General features: G+C 41.0%; 1 protein-coding gene across 1 annotated transcript in view; it reads left to right on the top strand.

Annotated features, from left to right (window-relative positions):
* Nucleotides 1-20719, top strand: part of csgalnact1a (chondroitin sulfate N-acetylgalactosaminyltransferase 1a) — a 35959-nt gene that overhangs the window by 3189 nt on the left and 12051 nt on the right. The window contains exons 2-4 of the mRNA XM_065965386.1: nt 10512-11872; nt 15040-15256; nt 17751-17852. Coding sequence (XP_065821458.1) covers nt 11059-11872; nt 15040-15256; nt 17751-17852 — 1133 coding nt within the window. The 5' untranslated portion in view covers nt 10512-11058. The remainder of the gene's footprint in view (nt 1-10511; nt 11873-15039; nt 15257-17750; nt 17853-20719) is intronic.

Below are 20719 nucleotides of genomic sequence, written 5' to 3'. Positions count from 1 at the left end.
AAAGAAAATAATAATAGAGTACTTTATAATCCAATCCATCATTTTGTCTCTTCTTGATAAATCTTAAAACATATTTGATGACTCATCTTGAATTGGGAGGCTGTTACATTTATTAATCTAATCAAATGTCATTTTGTTCCCCTCTTGCAGCCTGCAGAGTGTCATTTAGCAGTGCTGTCATTTTTAAAGCCTTTATAAACACATTAAGTAGCGAATAGATAGATTGATAGACAGACGCACACGATCCCCCCCCCCCTCAAACAAGCCTGTGATGTGATACTCAACTCATATCTGTGCATGAGACCAGAGAAATAGTTCTCATTATGTTCTAACTTGTGACTCAATTTCTGTGGTTTTATGTCGCTGCTGCTGGGGCGCTGATAACCTAGTGGTTTGGCACTGCCCCATGTACTGAGGATTCAGTCCTCCAAGCAGGAGGCCTGGGTTCAAGTCCAACCTGAGGCTCCTTCCCCGCCTGTCATTCCACGCTCTCTCTCCTAATTTCCTACTCTATGCACTGTCCTATCTGAAGACAAAAAGCCCCCAAATAAATATATTTAAAAAAAAGGTTGCTACTGATTTTCCAACATTTTGTGATTTTCCCTTTGCATAATGAAAGTTTCCCAACAACATAATAAGGGAGGATCTTTTAAAAAATAGACTGTGTGTTTATCATCAAACAACCTGAGCTTTACCGGCGCTACAGTATGCAGAGACTTTCAATAACACTGTAGGGAGTTTACAATATTTACAGCCGGTCCTTTACCACAAATTAGAGCCACAGTCCATTTCTTTGAATCATCTTGGACTCAAGACAAGTGAGACATCAGTTGAAAACACACGTTAAGCAGGTGCACCTGTTGTAATGACTGGGCTCAAGTGACGCCCAGTCAAGTCATTCCAGCATAAACCGAAAGAGAGAGAGCAGGCGCACCCACTTCTTGTTTCTGTCTCTGGTGAAACTTTGAGAGGGTATTAAACAACTTTATTTGATTCCACAATTCACTTTCACAACTGGCTCTGACAAGGGGGGAGGAGGCGGTGCTCTTTGATCAGTTTGCGTGTGGGGCCGCTTGCTGTCTTCTTTGAGTTTCTGAGGGAAACACGCACGAGATCAGGTGACTCAATCTGGAACCGTTTGTCTGTCACAAATCACTCTGTTGTGCTGCTTTTATTTACCTGCTGTCACTATGGCTGGCCAGTTGGGCAATCAGCGTTGCGTCGCGTGTGCTCTCCAACCAAACGTGTGTATTTAAAGCGGTGATGACGGGATGCAGAAATCCATTTAATGGCAGAATGTAATACCGGTGCCAATATTTATACCGGTTTACCATAGACCCCTAATGGTTTTTTTGTTACACACAGACGTTTTTTGCATGGCAATTCATTTGCAAACACATTTCAGAAGTATACAAGATGAATTAATGTTCAGTTTAACATTGAAGTGATAACCCTTTCAGAACCATTAACATCAGTTGCGGCGATTGTGGTTGTTTACAAAAATGCCTCTTCAGCACTTAGACCCGCCTCATATTTGACGACAACTGTGATTGGTCTGACCTAAATCAGGTCGGATGGAAATCTGCCTGACAGGAGGAGGGCCAGACGCATGTTCTTGAGCAAATTAAACAGGAGCTAAAAAAGTGTCTGGTTAATCTGTCTATCTTGGTATCTACCCGTCTATCTGTCTATCTAGATATCTATCTTTCTGTCTGTCTGACACTCTATCCTTCTAGAAGCAGTTTGGGGTTTTTATCTAGCTTTCTATCTACATTTACTTCTGCTGCAATGACCCATTTCCCCCTTGGGGTTCCATTAAAGTTTCATCTGATACAATCTAACCTAACTGTGAAGAAATGGGACACGTTGAGGACCAATGGATAGGAGAGGAGGGGGGGGAGGGGGGGGAGGCATGGTGAATGTTAACACGGGCAGCTTGTCGAGAAGTAGAAGAGTGTAATGTGGTTTGTTTTTTAAGGGCCTTCCAGATGGCACGTCGACAGGAAGGTTCCGGGGAAACCGGCCTCTAATGAATGGGAGGGAGAATCACCTGAGGGGACAGGAGACATCAAAGCAACCTTTCTCTGCCTTTTTCCCTCCCACATGCTCACTTCATCCTCACTTCTCCCCGCTCTTCATTTTCTCCTCACGCCATGTATCTGATCCACCACTTTATTAGTTCCCTCAAGTAATCTGTGGGCATACTCAATGATTTTTTTCCATTCATTTTTTAAATTTATCTTAATTAATCTCCTTCTCTCCTTCTCTCCTCTTTCCTCTTCCGCTTATATCCTTTTTTTTCCCTCTCCCCAGAGGACATTCCTCATTTTTACAGTGCGATAGCTGGAGGGCAGGTTCAGACAGAGCTGTCTGTGGAGACGAAGCCCTGACACTCAGCGAGGCCTAACGTGCACATAAACGCATTAACATCCTTGACCTGTAACAAATACACAGCCCACTAGAGGCTGTAGGAAGACAGGATAGAGAGACGCTGACAGACAGTATGGAGCAGAGTTTAAACATGCTCGGTTCTGTGGTTCATCATGTTGTTTGTAATGATTACAGGGACCTTTCACTGAGAAAGACTGGATTTGAGAGGGAGGAGGGGTGTTGTTTAAAGATTAATGCAACCATGCACTTTCCTATAAACATGAACAGGAATCTTAACAGCAGTTACCCAATGCCGTAAGGACTTACATTGATATAATTTCACAACATACCTCACCACAATTAAGAAAATAGCATGACTTAGACTTACAGTCATTTCTGTACAATTCAACAATCTCACAAGTCTTTTCAAAAATGCTTAGTTGTGTAACACTTTGACATTAAGTTGCCGTTCTTTTTGTTGTTGTTGTCAAAGCTGCACTATTGTTAAGTAATGTGCAGACTGTAAAAGGGAACTTCAATATTACCCACAACATCTGTTTACGCAGATCATGCTTTAAGTACCTCCCAGACAGTGGAATCAGTTGTATAATGTCCTCAGTGTCTCCCTTAGGAGCTTTTTTCAGTCCATGATGATGTCATCAGGGGGTTATCTTAACTCCAGTCTAAAGACTGAAAACAATAAAGCCTGTGTTTCTACCTCAGGTTGTGGATTTTGACAGACTTGTGCATCTGTAAGCAAGGGATGCTCTGACTAGGAATGTTGTGTATTCCTTTATATATTCACCTGATGTGTTTTTTAAAAATGTTTTTTTAAACACAAGGTCAAGTGTCTTTGGCGCCTTGGTGTTTCGATGGAACACATCTTGGAAGTCAAGATGTCTGAGGCTGGATTTACACAGCAGCTGTTTCAAAGGGTTAAAAAGGGTCCAGCAGTGATAAATTATTCAGCATCTGACTTCTTGCATGGCATCAGCCCTTGTACAGATGTGGAGTACAGGTGCAGCTCGACCATGCTTTGATTATATATCAAACAGTGACTGTGTTTGGATTCTTTTTTTTACAAACTGTGATATGATCATCAGTTTGAGGTCAGTTTACAAGAATGTATCAAGTTTATCGTAGTAGGCAGGAGGTTACTTCAGAGAATATCCTTTTATTTGGAGGTTGTACTGGTGCTCAGTACTTTTCCTGCAGTATCAGAAGTTTTTGGTAAAACATAAAGCTTTGATTGCTTACTTGTCACATTTCTTCCATCTGATACCTTCATAGTCGGTCTGTAGCACTGATGTAGATGCATGAGTGCAGCTCATGTATTGTATAAAAGAAAGGATGAAGCAACATCCCCCTAGAAGTGAGGCCAAAAGATTTAGAGCTGACTGGCTTCAGCAGAGGGAGGTCATAAACCCCGCCTCCTCTAAATTAACAGAAAGGGACATAGGTCCAGCTTTAAAATAAATAAAAAAACACATCAAATAAATGTTTCTCAAACACAGATTCTGATGTGATAGTTAGCTATTCTTATGCTGTTTTTTTCGTCCCAAGTGTTCACTTTACGAGAACTTAAGTTTTTAATCAGATATTTGATGCTATAAGGACCGGATGAAACATCAATATTGATGTCGGCTCTGTTGGCAAAGTTCTGCTTCTGTAGCGCTCTTTACCAGGTTAGCAGAGTAGAAGAAGGACGGCGAGGGGAAACGTGATGAAGACCGTTTCATGACCGTGACTGTCTGCTTCATACCAACACAAGAATCTGTTTTGCTAACTTAGACGTAGACGTAGACTTGTACTGAACCGCCCTATGGGAAGTTTGCCATTTTATAGGCAAGTGAAATGTGTGTTTTGGTTAGCAGAAAGGGCGTGACGTCAGTTCCTTTGCTTCAGCCAGAGCTCTTCTGCGCACGTCTTGTCCTCTAATGACGTCACCAGCACAATGTGACAGCGCCTGCTGCAGGGGTATTTTGATATTTTCGTTAGCTTTTTTTTTAATATAGGCTCTGTAAATAAACCTTAATGCACAACTATTCCTACATTCGTTTTTTCTCTCTTTAATCAACAGGCTAGTGTAGCCTTTTTCTCTGATGAACCTGACAATCTGGCAAAACTCAATTGGATGTTTTCTGTGAGACAGACTCAAAAACTGCAGAAACTAATTGAAACAATGACTACCAGAAATGGAAGCGAAATATCATTTATTTTGATCGAAAGCTGAAATTTGAAATGGTCAGCTAAAATGTTAAATATTTTATCTGCAGGTATGAAGCTTAAAACATGCAAACACATTGGTCGGTTGAAGCGTACACACACACTTTCTGTCCCTCACTCTCCCTCTTTCACACTCTCACCCCCTCTCAGTTGCAAAGTGCATCTGCCTTTGAGAAGAACACATGGCGTATGGTCTCAGTGCATACATTATTCTGTAAGTGTGGTCTGATTGGGGCTTGAATATATACAGCAGAGCGCACAGAGAATCTGCTCTTTAAATCTGACAGCAGCGGGCTGAGATGATACATTTGTCACATTGAGAGGGCGACAAGGTTGCCTCTCGAATGCCTCAGACATTTAAAAGTTGACCTCTGTAGGCTGTAGTACAGAGAGGAGCACACACACAGAAATAACCTGTCACTTGTGTGTGATGTCTGCTGCACTAGTGTGACCAGCAAGGCAAACTTCTCTATTTTCTCAGGCGCTTTTTTTTTTCCTTCCTGACTTCTTTTTCACAGCTTTTTTTTTTTAACATGTGTGAAAAGGTCTACATTAATATTTTTGCTGCAAACTGAGCAGACACACACATACACATATCTCTACAAAGATATACACACTTTGAGCATACACACATAAAAAACACACAACTAGCCTGTGGGCAGGAAGCAGCAGCAGGAGGGTAGGAAGTGATTCCGAAGGCTGAACCAGATGCTGCAGAGCTCTGCTTTGGAAACATATCTGGTCACCGAACACTAAATCATTCTCTTTCTTCTCTTTCTTTATTCTTCTCTTTATGACAGCCTGAACATTTCTTTCTCTCTCGCTCTCTCTCTCTATGTCTGACCCTCTACCACTCTCGCTTGTTGCCTTTTCTAGCAGAGAGAATGAAATATGTGATAAGGAGGGAAAACACATTTATCAGTTATGTCATCTCAGGAAGTGGAAGAAATGTGCCTTGTTTCCCTGTTGGTAAACCTGCCTGACAATGTTTGTGCTGCATGTAGATTTATTAGTTCTGTAGTGCAAAGAGGATTTCAGCAGATGAAGCTCCACCTTTGGTGTAGCAGACTCGATCAGTTAAAGTGATATGAAACACCAGGAAACAGAGGACAAGTTCTCGTCCTGCCTGAGACACGGAGATGGAGACGGAAGTCTTTGCCTGAAAAGATTAAGAAGAAACTTAAACTTAACTCCAACTGAGTTATCTCTATGTGGAAATTGGCTGCTGCTGAGATATACAGTAAAATGTTGATAATATACAGAATAAATGTGAATTCAGGCAGGTTGTTGTTGTGAGCTGTCAAACAGAAAGTCTTAAACAATGTCATTTCCTCTTAGTTTGGTTTACTGGAAATGTTGACACCTTTTTTTTTTCTTGGGTGATGATGAAGTTAAAGTTTCGTATCTGCAAAGCTGCTGTACAATATTCAGTTGAAAATCTAGTTTTGTATTTAAACAGCACGAAAATCACAATAAAAGTAATCTTATCAGGCATGACTTAAAGAGCCATTTAGATCATCTTAGAGCACCAATGAGCAAGCTCTTTGCAACAGTGGCAGGTTTGTGGATTCATTCTGTATAAAGCTTTTGTCTCCATTTATCACAGAGCAAATAAGGCACATTTTTCCATGTGCTCTGGTGTTCTTTGGTGTAGATATCTGAAAAAACTGTTTAAGTGACACCTTTTATACAAAGGGAGGAGAAATCAGCCAATACCCAAATTGTCTGTCAAAATCCTGAAATAACTGGTCATCTATCATCTTAAAATATTTCTCTTGAATCATTCTGTCTTGACCCCTCGTCAGTCTGGTTTCAGACCGCTGCACAGTACCATGCTGTCACTTTAATTGATAACAATATTATCACTAATGGAAAAGGCAATGTGTTGCTGTTTTTATTGACTTGATCACACTCTTATTCTGATACTCTGCAACATTGGGTTTGACTTCAAATGGTTCCAGAATGACTCTTTCTGGTATATTTAATTGTCTCAAAGCTGAAATTGAATTATTGACAACGCACATTAATAATGAAGACGAGGACCTTGAACCACTTTACGACAGTGTGCGATTGTTTTCACTGACCAAATGAAATGTCATGTCAAAACCATGCTTTTGTAACACATACAAAGATAAGAACTATGTGGTTCAACGTCTGATAGCACAGAGCAGGAAGTTGCTGAGGCCTGTTTAGACATCCCACCACCAATAAAAGCAAACGTGATTATTAAGCTGCCAGTGTTCATGTGTTGCTGCCATGCCTATCCCCATGGGGAGTCAAATAACCAGCACTGAATCAGCTTTCTATTAGCAGGCAGAAACCTCAAGCAGAACCAGACTCTTTGGTGTAAAGACATATGCCTGGAATGAGTCATATGGAAATAGATTTGAACTTAAGTGGAAGCAGTACAGAGGAACAGAAGTGTCCCCTAGAAAATGACATTTCATTCCAACTAATTTGAGACAGAAAATTCATTTTGGACAAAATGAATTGGCATTCAATACAAATGAATGACTTTTCATTGTCATTGTCATTCATTCTTATTTTCCTAAAACAGGCGTTCTTGCCATACAGTTTCCGTTCAAATTGACTCAAGATTTATTCAAATTTAGTTTAGTCGCGTAATACAGACCAACAATGCTGAGGTGCTAACTTGCTGGTGCTTTTGCAGTCTTTCCATATTCACCTTCCTATTTTGGGGCTTAGCTTGCAACATTTGCTTAAAAAGCAGTAAAACACAAAGTAACGCTGAGGCTGTTTGGAATCGGACTTATTTTTAAGGTATTTGGTCATAAACCAAAGAAAGCACTGGACAAAATGAAACTTTAACTAGTGTTGGCAGAGGGAAAGCCAGAGGATCAAAAATGTAATTGCATTTCATTCTCTTGAGGGAAATGCATTTCTCTACCAAATTCCAAAGTAATCCACCCAAATTTTTTTGGTAAATATTATTCAAAACCACAAATGAGAACATCATGGAGACAAAAAGTTGGTGGAATGCCAAAATCACAAGGACACATTATGTGGAAAACATGAACGTCGATACCAAAGGTTGTTACAATCCAGCTATTGGAAGATTCATTATTTAAATGATTAATTTAGAACCAGTGATCAATCAAATACACATACATGATTGAAGAAATGTTCATGCCTATTAATCCAATCCATCCTAATAAACCAAAAATAATGAACCAATTCCAAAGAGATCGTGATTATGCAGAAAACATCAAGGAACTGCGGGAAAGAACAGAGTACATTTAATGGAAGAGCAAAATATATCTTTTATGTAACTAATTATCATATATATATGTAATAATCATATAGCTTTAATAATTCTGTTGTACAATCGTATAATGACAATTAAGGCATTCTGTTCATACCAGACAAAAATGTGGTGAAAAAATAAATATCACATTCCAAAACCATGCTCTTTATAATACATGCAAAGATGAGAAGTATGTGGTTCAAAGTCTGATAGCACAGAGCAGGAAGTCGCCGAGGCCTGTTTAGACATCCCACCACCAATAAAAGCAAACATGATTATTTAGCTGCCAGTGTTCCTGTGTTGCAGCCGTGCCTATCCCCATGGGGAGTCAAATAACCAGCACTGAATCAACCCATTCATCCCCGGTGAGACTCAGTGGTTTGACTGTGAGTCTCTGCTCATAAATCTACACAGCCACACCAGCCACCTTCAGTGATGAGTCTGTCACTTGTAGCCTGTAACAGCAGGGACTCAATGTGTTTCCACAGAGGATCTGTACTTCTATTGTGTTTGAGATGCATCTGACAATTGTTCCTATTTATATTGTTATATTCCAGGCTCTTCACATTGTTTCTGCAGGGGGGAGACATGCAGTGTTTTTTCGCATACAGATATGAAATATGCGTCTGTATTGTTCCAGTATTTTGTTTGACTTTGTGCCATAATCCATCTTGTTTATATCGGCACTGCAGCTATCGTTTCATTTTTATTTATCAATAGCAAATGAATCATGAGCAATACAGCCATTTATTTTTCAAAGAAATCGTTCAGTAGTTTCGGGTGCGTCTTTATTTGCTTTCCTGGCAAAAGTAAGGTCTGAAATTTCAAACCACTGTCATGTGCATAAACTCAAAGTATGAAGGCACAACCAGGAAAAATCAGCTTAACCATGCTAATTAGTTTTCAGACTGTAGTCAGGGAAAACGAATGGTCACAGCCGAGCCTAGTGAGCAAAAGAACCGAATGCCAAAAAACAAATATGAAGCTACAATGGCAGACCTTAGTTCATGTATTTTAATAGTGAGAATGCTTGTGGTCCCTTTTTACTGGCATTAAAGCAGCTCATTAGAGGAAGTCTTGAAACCAGGCAAGCCAAAGTCAGCTGGGAGAAGTGATGTAATTATTTAAAGGTTCCCAGCTTATGATCCCAAGGATATGAGAAAAACGAGGGCCGCTTGTGAGCAGGCAGAGAAAGTGATTAAACTGCCACCACGCCATTAATGTCTTGCCATGTTTTTCTGAGGATTGATGGACTCTTATAATGACATCATGAGGGTTTTCCTCTAATTGAAAAGATGATGGTCTATCAAAGCAGCCATATTTTGCTTGACAGAACTCACTCACCCAATTTCCCTCGAGCAGACTCTCCTAAAAACATTTTCTGATTCGCAGAGGAGGTCCTGCTGGAGAGACGCCCCGGCTCTCCTGATTCAGCCGTCTGTTCAAGCACAGTCCAGTATTCACCCCTTCCATATACTAATCCTTTCATTCAGGCTGCGCTGTCAAAGAGCCGACTGTGTGAGGAGTCAGGAGAGACTGAGGCTGATACACAGAGATACATTTACAGATATGTACTGTAACTCAAACATTGAAACACCTATAGGCAGTGCATACTCAGAACTAACATTCCTTCCATTCGTTTCTATACCGATGGTAAATACAGGACAGCATCTAGTTTCTTAAATTATATTAGTGCTTCCCATTTGTGTTTATGATCACCTTTTGGCTTAAGACAAAATACACAGTTTTTATAGACTTGTGGTGATCATGATGATATTTCCATCTTGGACCGTTTCATATGAAGGATTTTTAGAGTCCTCAAGAGATCCAATATTTGTCCATTATCTTTACCCACTGTTTTTTTTTTGGGGGAATGTCCTGGCCTTGATTCAAGTCCCATTGGGCAAAGGGGGGAATATCAAGTTCGCCAAGTTTGCCTGTCAATCACAAGCAGGCACAATCACATGTTTGAAATTGTTAAGTCACCAAATGTACCTGATTTTCATTTATTTTGGACTGTGGGAGGAAACTGGGGCACATGAAGTTACACTCTGGGCTTAAAATAACAATTAGAGAAACCAAATGTGGAGACACTGCTTTTGATTCAGATAGTCAAACACTGCACAAAAATAAAATGCTATATAATGACTGTAATGGTTTTAAATAGGCACGGATATCACATTGGGCCTCTCAAAATAGAGATAGGGTATCACAAGAGAGGCTGTGGTTAAATAAAACTTCAATAAAATAAACAGAGTAGTCTAGTAGAATAGCATTCCACTCCCTCCACTGTAAATTTAAGCCAGGCAGATTTATGAATGTTTCAAACTTTCTCTGTACCCGCTGAACACACACACACACATTGAAACACTCATATTCTGTACCTTGTACTCTCCTAAGCACACACCCTCGCACATTGCCTCATATTCTAACACATCAGTGACAACATTGTTTTCACTGAGCTGCAGTCCTGAAGGAACGCTTAGTTTGGTCAGGGCGGTTCAGCCCTTTGCTATGCTTAACTAACATGTCAAAGTGGCCTGACATGTTGTGGATTTTTTAATTACACAAGTAAGATTGATGTGATACTGTTGGAGACGGTTTATAAAAAATGATTGTCTCTGTCTTCTTTTCTGTTTTCTCTTTTTAGGAAGTCAACATGACAAAACCACCGCTGACCAGCGAGGATTTGCTTTCTCATGAGGCGTAGCATTTTTGCCCCATGCATCACCCTTCTTCATCAAGCTGAATATTGAGTCACCCATGGATGTTTCCTGAGACACTTTCTCCGTACTCAGTAACAGCCTGGCAGACGAAGAAGACATTACAGACAGACTGAGAGCCCATATGAGCAGATGAGTCACATATGAGTGATGTAACAATGTTTGGGACGGAGTCTTCTCACAGAATATGGAGCTAATTGGAGAAACAGAGTGGGAGAAAATGTTTTTTTCCAGGCTCTTGAGCATCGTGCTTTCAATTTGCAAATGACAAAACTCGTTACAATCTCAGGCGGCGGAGAGGCAATGACCTAATTCAGATTAAATGACCTCATACTGATAAGTAGCCGGCCTCCTCATTGGGTGATGGAAAATAATCACAAATGGGCTCTTATCATAGAGGCTGGGGTGTGTGAGGTTACATGATATCTGCGTGGGGGTGTGTGGGGCTTTTTTATCTCAGAGGAGTGAGTTTTGATGCACTCTGTGATGTTGCGGCGTGGACTTCTAGCCTGGGTCTCCCGTGTTGGAGGCGTGCTGGTGCTTCTCTGCTGCTCCCTGTCGCTTCTTTACGTCATGACCTGCAGTCCGCCGCACTCTGACGACCCCATGTTGAGTCACGCCCTGCCCCGTGCTGGTCCCAACCATCCCAGCATGGGGGGCACAGGGCCGGGGATCGGAGCAGGAGGAGGCGGGACAGGAGGTGTCCGAGCTGGGGCTTCTCAAAGTGGAGGGCCCCCTGGCGCTCAATCTTATCAGGCACTCCTCCAAGAGCGTGAGGAGCAGCACCGCCTACATATCTCCTCCTTGAAGAAGCAGATCGCTCAGCTCAAGGAGGCTTTGCAGGAGCGTAGCCAGCAGCTGAAGGGAGTGCAGGAGAGCCTGAAGAGAGGCGCAGGTGGTCCAGCAGAAGGACAGGAAGCTGGGGCTGGATCACAGGGAGGTGGTCTCGGGGAGGCTCAGGGAGCGAAGAGCCAGCAAACGGACCTCCAAGAGTTTTTGAGGAGTCAGCTGTCGAAAGCAGAGGTCACCGCTGGCTCTAGGTTGCCAAGCGAGTATGCGGTGGTGCCTTTTGAGAGTTTCACCCTGCAGAGGGTGTACCAGCTGGAGATGGGGCTGACTCGGCATCCTGAGGAGAAGCCCGTAAGGAAGGACAAGAGGGAGGAGCTGGGGGAGGTGCTGGAGATGGCCCTGCACAGCCTCAACACACCGCCATCCCAGCAGGATGGCAAGAGTGCAGCAGGAAAGACTCAAACCAGCAAAGTGTACTCACCATCTGACTTTATAGAAGGTGAGAAACGTCAACCCTTTCTTCAAAAAATAGTATACATGTATTCAAATGCAACGCAATGGTAAACACATTTGGAAGGAAATAAATGCTGTCTTGGAAAATATGTAGTGTTCCCACCTTAAATTAGCCCATAGCAGCTACTGCTTAATAAAACAATCAGTGATAATGCTTAGCCTCTCGATTAAACTCCACCCACAGTGGATTTTGAAGTAGGTTGGTGTCAGGTCTAATATTGGAAACCAAGAAGTAAATACATGGGCTGGAAACGGATGTGCCATTAACATACAAAATATAGGGTACTGTGTGTTCCTAAGTGGGCTATGTTCATAAATTATATGTCCTGCATGGATCCCATTAAGGGCCCTTCATCAATCCATATGGGGTCTCCGTGGAAACAGGGCCAAATTGGCTGAGCCACAGTATAGGGTATCCAAGATGAGCCCAGATGCAACCAATTTGGGCCCAACATGAGAGAACCAGCTGGGTTCATGGTCTGGTTGATACAATGGTCAAGTCTAGGAAAAAGGGAAAAGCAGTTTTTAAAACTTTTACATTTTACAGACTCACAGACTGTTATAATTAATAATTCCTTATTAATTAATATCATACATTGAACCCTTGCAAGGCAGGAAGTTTAACATATCACTGAGACATTGATCTCTTTCTAACCAATGCAAAAGTGTTTTAGTGGTCTAAACATAAATAAGGTTTCATGCTTACAAGTTGCCTTCACTTGTCAGCAAATTGATGTTGAACTGTGAACAGTTGTCAATGAAGTGTGTTAATAATGACATCACTCTCTGAATCTGTCCCGTAGACAAACACAGAACATTTATCACAACACCGTAATTGGAAAGGTTTCAAATTGAGAAGCAAACACATCCACGGTCAACCCTGGTCTACCTCTTTTTTTTGTGAATAAATCCCTGGAAGGTCAGAAATATATGTGTGTTTGTGAAGAAGTATAGTAGGATTTCCTCGTAGTTTGTTCTACTCAGAGCCTCGATCACAACCTCAGGAAATGAACACAGCTGCTCCTCGTTGAAGTGCAGCATCTTCTCCAACACTGTATTTTAGTGTGCGTGCGTGCATGTGTGTGTGCACGTGCATGCCTGTGTGCATGTGCATGCACATGTGTGAATATCTCTGTGGTGGCTTCCTACTCTTTGAAGGTCACCCCTTTCTGCATCTGAGTGGGAGTAGGATTTAAAATGAGTAATAGGGGCACCTGGCTTGGAGGGAAATGAGCCATAGGTCAGGATATGGAGCCTCTTGCATGTGTATGAGGCTGTGTGTGGTCCTGGCTAATGTATGTGTGTATGTGACAGTCTTTTTAATAAATGTGCAAACATTTGTGTGTATCTAAACAACCTCTAAAATACTTAAATAACACAGCAGTTAAGTGCAGCCCGCTTTTACCGACATAGCAACTCTCTCTCTCTCTCTCTGCTCATATTTGGCTCTTAATGCTCCTTAATGGATATTGATTTGGAGCAAATCTTGAACAAGCAGGAAGATTTATCCAACCAGCCAGACAAATGAAAGGCAGGCAAGATTGCCAGACTGACAAAAGCATCTTCAGGGAGCTTTCAGGGGCTGCATTAGCAGGCTAGTGAGCTGAAACTGCACACAAACAGAGGAGGTATGCAAAATGAACTCTGGAGCCGCTCATTTCTGTCCTTAGAAAGGGACAGAAGACAGGTTGTCACGATATCAGAATTTTAAACTTAAATATGATACTCGTAAAAATCATATGATACAAATTCCACAGCAACAAATATAGAAGACCTAGGCACCCAATCATTTAAGAAATGTGTTGTTGACCAAAAATCATAGGTAATCTTCTGCACACTGTTTAAACTGCACAAATGTATTATGCAACATTTCAGAACCAAAAATGTGCCGAGTGTGCAATTTGCTGGTTGCATCTTTGGTTTGAAAATGTGACTAAAGAGCTGTAATAATTAAAAAGCTTCATTTCAATATGATTTATCATTAAAGTAACATATATACTGTAGAGTTTTAGAACACATGTTGACAAAACGTATCAAAGTATTGAAATGTTGAGTACCTCTGACAGAAGACTGCAGTTAGATAGAAAGATAGAAAGATAGAAAGACAGGAACTGAGGCATTACGTTGAACATGTTTGGCATATTTACTTAATGAAATCTTATCATGTAAGGAAATGAAACCTCCCTTCGCTGGAAACATGCAAAACTTAGCAGGAAATCCTTAATTTCAAGTGACTATCAGAGAATAAATCTTTGCCCAAAGACTTCTTTCTGTTCCCTCTGACTTGCTTTTCACTTTCTTCTGTATTATCTGTCAGTCTGCTGTTTCTCTGTCATCCTCTCTTTCTCTCTCTCTCTCTCTCTCTCTCTTTCTCTTTGAAGGCCATGTCTCCTTCCAGTGTCTTCTTTCTCTCAGTCTTGTTTCTCTCTGGTTCCACTTTTCACTTTTCTCTATACTGTTTCTCTTTTCCTTCTGCCCCCGCAGACCTCAGCGGTTCCATTTGCAAGTAATAATCCTTGCAATTGAAAAATAACTTCTCTCCTGAGGAGGAAGCTGAAGTTGAGGCCTGCAACAAGAAAATTGGTGTGGATCACCAGAATAGCCTCTCTGTCAGTGTGTGTGTGTGTTTTATGTGTGTATTCAGTCGGGGCTCTCATCCCAGCAGCATCTGAGTGCATGGACAATGTCTCCAGTGGCCTCGAAAACCCCTCTTTTATTTTCCCACAAATCCCAAACAGTTTCAGGCTGTCAAAGAGAGCAGAACTTAAGAATGATGAAGAAGCCTATGCTTAAAAAAAATGTTTCCTTGATGAAAAATGTTTATTTTACAAATGAGATGGATGTTTGAAAAAGAGCTCACAGGGAAAACACATGACCTTTGGCACTTGCAAACACTGAATTCTCAAGAGATGTAAACAAAAGCAGCACTCTGGAGAAAACCAGCAAAATCACTGGGACCCCCCCCCCCCCCCCCCCCAAAGAAAAAAAAAAGAAGCTTAACAAAAATGATGAGGAAGGGGGCCCTCATTGACTAGCAGTTATGTTGCTTGCAAATAAGCATGTTCTTTTCAACATGTAAAAACACTCAATATTGCATTTTTACAAAAAACACGTTTTTGACACGACTTGATGTTTCTGTGTCTCACCTGTCAGGTATCACGCGTACAGAGAAGGACAAAGGGACGCTGTACGAGCTGACCTTCAGAGGGGAGTCCACTCATGAGTTCAGACGCCTGGTCCTCTTTCGTCCGTTTGGCCCTCTGATGAAGGTGAGAAACGAGAGAGTGGACACCGTCAACATCCCGATCAACATCATCGTCCCGCTGTCCAGACGCACGGACAAGTTCAAACAGTTCATGCACAACTTCAGGTGAGATTCGACGTTTTCTCAGATCTTTTTTCTCTCTTTCAAGCTCTCAATTAGAAAGTCAGACTAACTTTGTGACATAAACTGAATATTTTTGAATTATTCAAGACAGTTTCTTTGTGTCACAAGTAACTAATTCAGGAAAATATGAAACTCTGTTATTTAAACCCAAGTTTCAACTCCAGTTTTACATTTTAATTGGGGAACTGGCAGACGGAGACAAGGAGTGGGAGAGATTAGAGGAAAGGAAATGAACATCAGAGAGGCTATTTTTGAAGGAACATGCAATTAAAATTTTGAAGCTGCATATGTAGTGTTATCAGTTAATTTATTTTGGTGCTGGTCGGCATAATAAGAACGTAAACAAATCAGAGTGAGGTATAAATGATTCAGACAAGGGTATGAATTAATGCAGCTTACAGATCCTAGCTCATGTTCTCATTAAGTGAAGGTTTTACTCATAATCATACTTATTTTCCATCAATATTTAGAATCTTAAAATATATAATCTCAAATATTTCCAGACCAGTATGTGCAAGCAATAAAACGGTGAAGAATTTTCAATTTTGACAAACTATGAGAGGCGGATTGGCAGTACAATACCCATCGGCTTACAGTAAAACGCACTTCATTCAGCTGAGCAGTCTGTCACCATCAGTTTGGGAAACATCCTCCTTAGTGTCTGATTTATTGTGCTGCTGCTGCTGCTTATCACAGCTCTTTTTACATGATAAATCCTGCTTAGTAGCAGTGTAGCAGCCCATTAAAAGGCCCCCCTAGGCAGACTACCAGCAGCTGATATACAACGTGGCACAAAGTGTACTTACTTAAAAGAGTCGGTGAGTCGCTGAGCAAACATTTTACCCTCATCCATATTTAAGGACAAATTGTGTGTGTTTGTGCGTGTGTGTGTGTGTGTGTTTGTGTGCGTGTTTAGGAGACGATAACGGTGAGTTGCTGCGTGTTTATCATATAATCTTTATTCACCTTTAGGCTGGGAAATAACAGCACTTGTGATGTACTGTTAAATGTCTCCCAAGTGCAGAATAAAGAGATAAAATGTGCATTCCCACACACACAGGCTGCAAACGATTTCAGACAGGCACTCTGAAGAGGAAATATTTCCCTTACATCATGACATTTTTTTTACTTTTATTTAGTTCATTTATATATCTAGTTCCAGTGAAAAATGCCTCATCATCACAACTCAGAAAATCCTCTATTGATGCCGGCATTAAAAGAACATCTGAAACACAGCAGCAGCATCTATATTAAGAGTAAAATAATGACCATATTATACAGACTATTCAGCTTCCCCTGCTTGTATTTGGTTATTTTTAAGCATCTAACATCCGTCTAGTTGTGTTTTCTGAGACATTTTGTGCTCGTGGGGAAAACTCTGACGTACGTGTATGTGTGAGCAGCAGGACAGGAGGTGAATTATCTTCAGCATGAGCGTGATGTATTTGACGTGTCTCCATCAAAGTGCCTGCAGGCATCTCCCACCTGGTCTCGCTGTTTTTGTTTTGTTTTTATTTTTTTATTTTTTTTTACATATTATGCACGCATGTTTTTCTGTGATTTTTAAGGCAGAGTCAGAATGGAGGGAGCCAGGATTATCAGGTTTATACATGCAAATGAAGATTATTTTCAACATCAGTTTCATTGTTTGTTTGTTTGTAAATTAAATAATCCTGTAGCTTTTATTTATGTGAAAACAGTGGAAAAGAAGATTAATCTCCTAGATCTAAAGGTGTTGCTCATTGTGGTTGAAAATTCAGATTTTTTTCATTATCAGATCCGTTTGTTGGAAGTTTTTTTTCAATCCTTTGGCCTATAAATATCAATCTTTAGAAAAACACTTTACCATCTCCTCGATCAAAGGTCTCATTATTTGTCTACCAGTGAAACCCCCACCCAATGTTTTTTAAAATCAATCAATCAATCAATCAAACTTTATTTGTATAGCACTTTTCATACAACAAATGTATCACAAAGTGCTTTACATCAACATAAATCAAACAGCAACAACATGACTCCCTCCCCCACCCATATCCCACAATCCAAAAACTGAGTTAAAATAACTAGATAACAACAGGTACTGAGGAAACGCTATCATTAATTCTAAATGAGGAAACACAAGAGGTTAAAAATGTAATAAAACTAGATGAAATAAGATTCAGTTAAAAGCTAAAAGAGATATTGAACAAGCAGAAATAAGTAAATTATCACAATTTAGAAGCCAAAACCTGTAATGGCTTGATATTTCTACTTTTAAGATTAATGTAAGCTATTTATCTGAGTTGTTGTTGGATTTGACGCTCAGCACTCAGGAGACTGAAAACCTCCAAAACAAGGCCTTTGTTTTTCAAGATCCTAGTTTTATCACAAAGCTCTTCCTTCCTGTAACCCCCTCCTCTTTTCCTCCTGCTCAGTTTTAGAGTGCTTTCATCCCTAATGTGTCTTCCTCTGTGTGTTTGTGTGTGTGTGTGTTTAGGGAAGTGTGTGTGCGTCAGGACAGCCGGGTCCATCTGACGGTGGTGTATTTCGGGAAAGAGCAGATGAGCGAGGTCCGCAGCACTCTGGAGAACACGTCCAGGTGGGTTGGAAACACATCCAAGATGAGATCTTTTGTAGTAAAGGGTGAACTCAGAGTGTGGAGGGCAGATTATGAGATCAAAATGAACTGTACTGCAGTCTTTTAGAAGCAGACACTAGAAGGTTTTTTTTTTTCTGCACATACAAAAAAAAAAAACCCTCTCTTCTTCTTCAAATGTTTAAATCTGCCTCTTCCAACATTCACACAAACACACATGCATACACCTCCTGGCTGGGCGTCCTGCCACAGCCACTCATCTGTCTGATGAATAATGGAGTAGCAGTGTGCCACCCACGCCGCGGAACCGAGAGCCACCAGCCAACACAGATAAATTACATCGGGCCTGTGATCCTCCCTGACTCACGTTAAAACCTCTCACACACGGACCTCGACACCCACACCTCCAGAGACGAGTGCCGTCAAGCCGATCGGCTTCTCTCCCTGGACTGAGCCGCAGATCCTCCCCAGGGGGTTGCTATGGTGACGCTCGTCGATTCCCAGCCTTGAAGGTTTTTGTTTGGCCTCGAGTCAGTTGGGCGATCTGTTGTATCTCACAGCGTCTCTTTGTCTCCTGGTGTATCTGCCTGCTGCTGTCGCTTAGGAGAAACTGTGAGGATTAGAAAACAGTCCTCGTTCAAAACACTTTTAAGTGAAGTAAGAAAATAGAAGTAAGAAATAAGAAAAAAGCTAAACTGAAACCTTGGAAAGACAAACCCAAACTGTAATACAACTGCTGCTGCATTGCATTTTGATCAGAGCTATTCAACCTTTTTTTAACAAAGAATAAGACAGTCATCAGTGTCGTGTTGACAGTTGTTGTAAAGTAGTGCTGTGCAATGAATCACAATTTTATCATTATCACAATGCAAGACTTTGTTATCACCAAATCACAAAAGTCTGAATTACAATATTAAAGAAACGTATTCTATGTAAACAATCAATGCTTACTCGGCATGTAACATTTTAACTATTGGATGGAGGCCCAAGTATAATGGCTGAGCTTCTACACCGTTTTGATGCAGTTGAATGAAACCCAAGCTAGCTATCAGCGACCGTCAGAATAATTAATGCCAATGTAAAAAATGAATTGGATTAATTTTAGATTCAGGAGGGACATGATGCTCACCTAAAGATCAGCAGATAGATGTAAAAGCTATGAGTTAAAGCTTACATGCAGACTTATTTATCATAGCACACAGTTAAACATCTTTTTCTCTTTTTTTTTTATAATTATACGATCTGAAGAGGACGTGTGCTGAGTTTGGTGTCAATCGAGCAAAGTAATTGTGAAGAGATAGGTGTAATTTATTCTACAGTCTGTAAGAAAAACAAAGTGACAGACTTTGCTTTCCTGCCAACTCAATCGTGCCTACATTTTGAAATGAGTTGGTAAGTTTCACAGGCACGACTGATTAGTTCTGAATTCATTAGGTTTTAAACTTTGGAAAGCTGCTGTAGCTCCACCATCCAGAAACTCGGCTCACCAAGGTTGGTTGGACAAGGTTTGTAAGAGAAAACAGAGCGAATTTAAAAACAGTTGGAGGAGAAGAACGTGAAAGCACAGTCAGTGGAAGGAGGGCGTTTGGATTCTCTCCTGTAATATCTCTCCCTGTGCAGCGGTTCAGCCTTGAACTCTTTAAATCACTTTGTATTCCTCACGCCGCTCGCGCGATGCATTCTCCAGTTATGTTGCAGCTTTTCTGGGTGTGAATCAGTGTGATTGTAATCAACTCTGTTCTCGACTTCGCTTGGTCTCGCCTTCAGACTGTGATAGGAATGAATGGGAATCATCATTGGAGATAGCTACCTGTAGTTCCATTATCCCTGACACAGGCAGACGCACACATACAGTATACACACAGTTACAGCTCACAGAGATGATGAATGAAAGCGTGCGCGGGCAATTTGGCTGCAGCTGAGATCATTATTCCTTATTGAGCTATCCATCATTTATGTTGATGAGGAAAAGAAAGTTGGCAGGTTTGGAACTTCCATCCTCTCTGCATCGTTTTCTGTCAGACCCCGTGTTCAAACAACTGCCACGCTGTGAAAACCTTCCAGGAGAAACTGTCTGAAAACATGCCTGGTATCAGTGACTGTAGTGTGAGCCACGTCTTTTTTGATCATAACCCCTGAGACACAGCTGGTCCTCGAGCTAGTGTCAGCATCAGCGTGCTAACAGGCCCACAATAGGAGGTAACACATGCTGTTGTTCTGCAGGTAAAGTATGGATCATAATAACAGTCTGTGTGAAGCTTGTTGCATGCCAACAGTGCAGTGTTAACTTTGCCAGCTTCTCTACATTTAGTCTTAGTTTAGATACAAATGCTTATTAGCCACATTTTAGTAATTTTTACCCTTTACAGTTTAAGTCTAGTATAAGTCGACGACACCACACTGGATGAAGCGGAGGAGCAAAAATGAATGCCAAGGAAAGAAAAAAAACGGAGAATATCCTAACAGAAAGAGAGGTGCGGAAAGAGAGCATAACCAATCTACCACTCTTCGATTTTGTGGAGTTGGTTTGAGTCATTTTTGTGGTTGTTCCACTTGATTAATGATGTTGAATTAATAAGTTATCACAATTGTCTTTTATCGACCCACTAATCTGTCACACTAATTGACCTGGAGCTGGACCAATAGTGCAAATAAGCATGCAAATACCAACAACTGTTTCTTTTATTCAGCTTTCAAGCCTTCAAAATAGTCTAAATCCAAAAAGAGCAGCTCAGGATTGCCTCGCTCTCAAGGTCTGCAACTCAAATTGGGTTTGAACTGTACAGTTCAAGTGCAAGTGCACATAGAGTAGACACACACCTTCACTTCCAAACAAATCAATATTTTTTCCCAGCAGTGATGGCATCATT

Source organism: Labrus bergylta, chromosome 17, assembly GCF_963930695.1.
Source record: "Labrus bergylta chromosome 17, fLabBer1.1, whole genome shotgun sequence".
In the NCBI taxonomy this organism is placed as follows: domain Eukaryota; kingdom Metazoa; phylum Chordata; class Actinopteri; order Labriformes; family Labridae; genus Labrus; species Labrus bergylta.
Note: the sequence above shows the minus strand (reverse complement) of the source record. Positions and strands in the feature narration are given on the sequence as shown.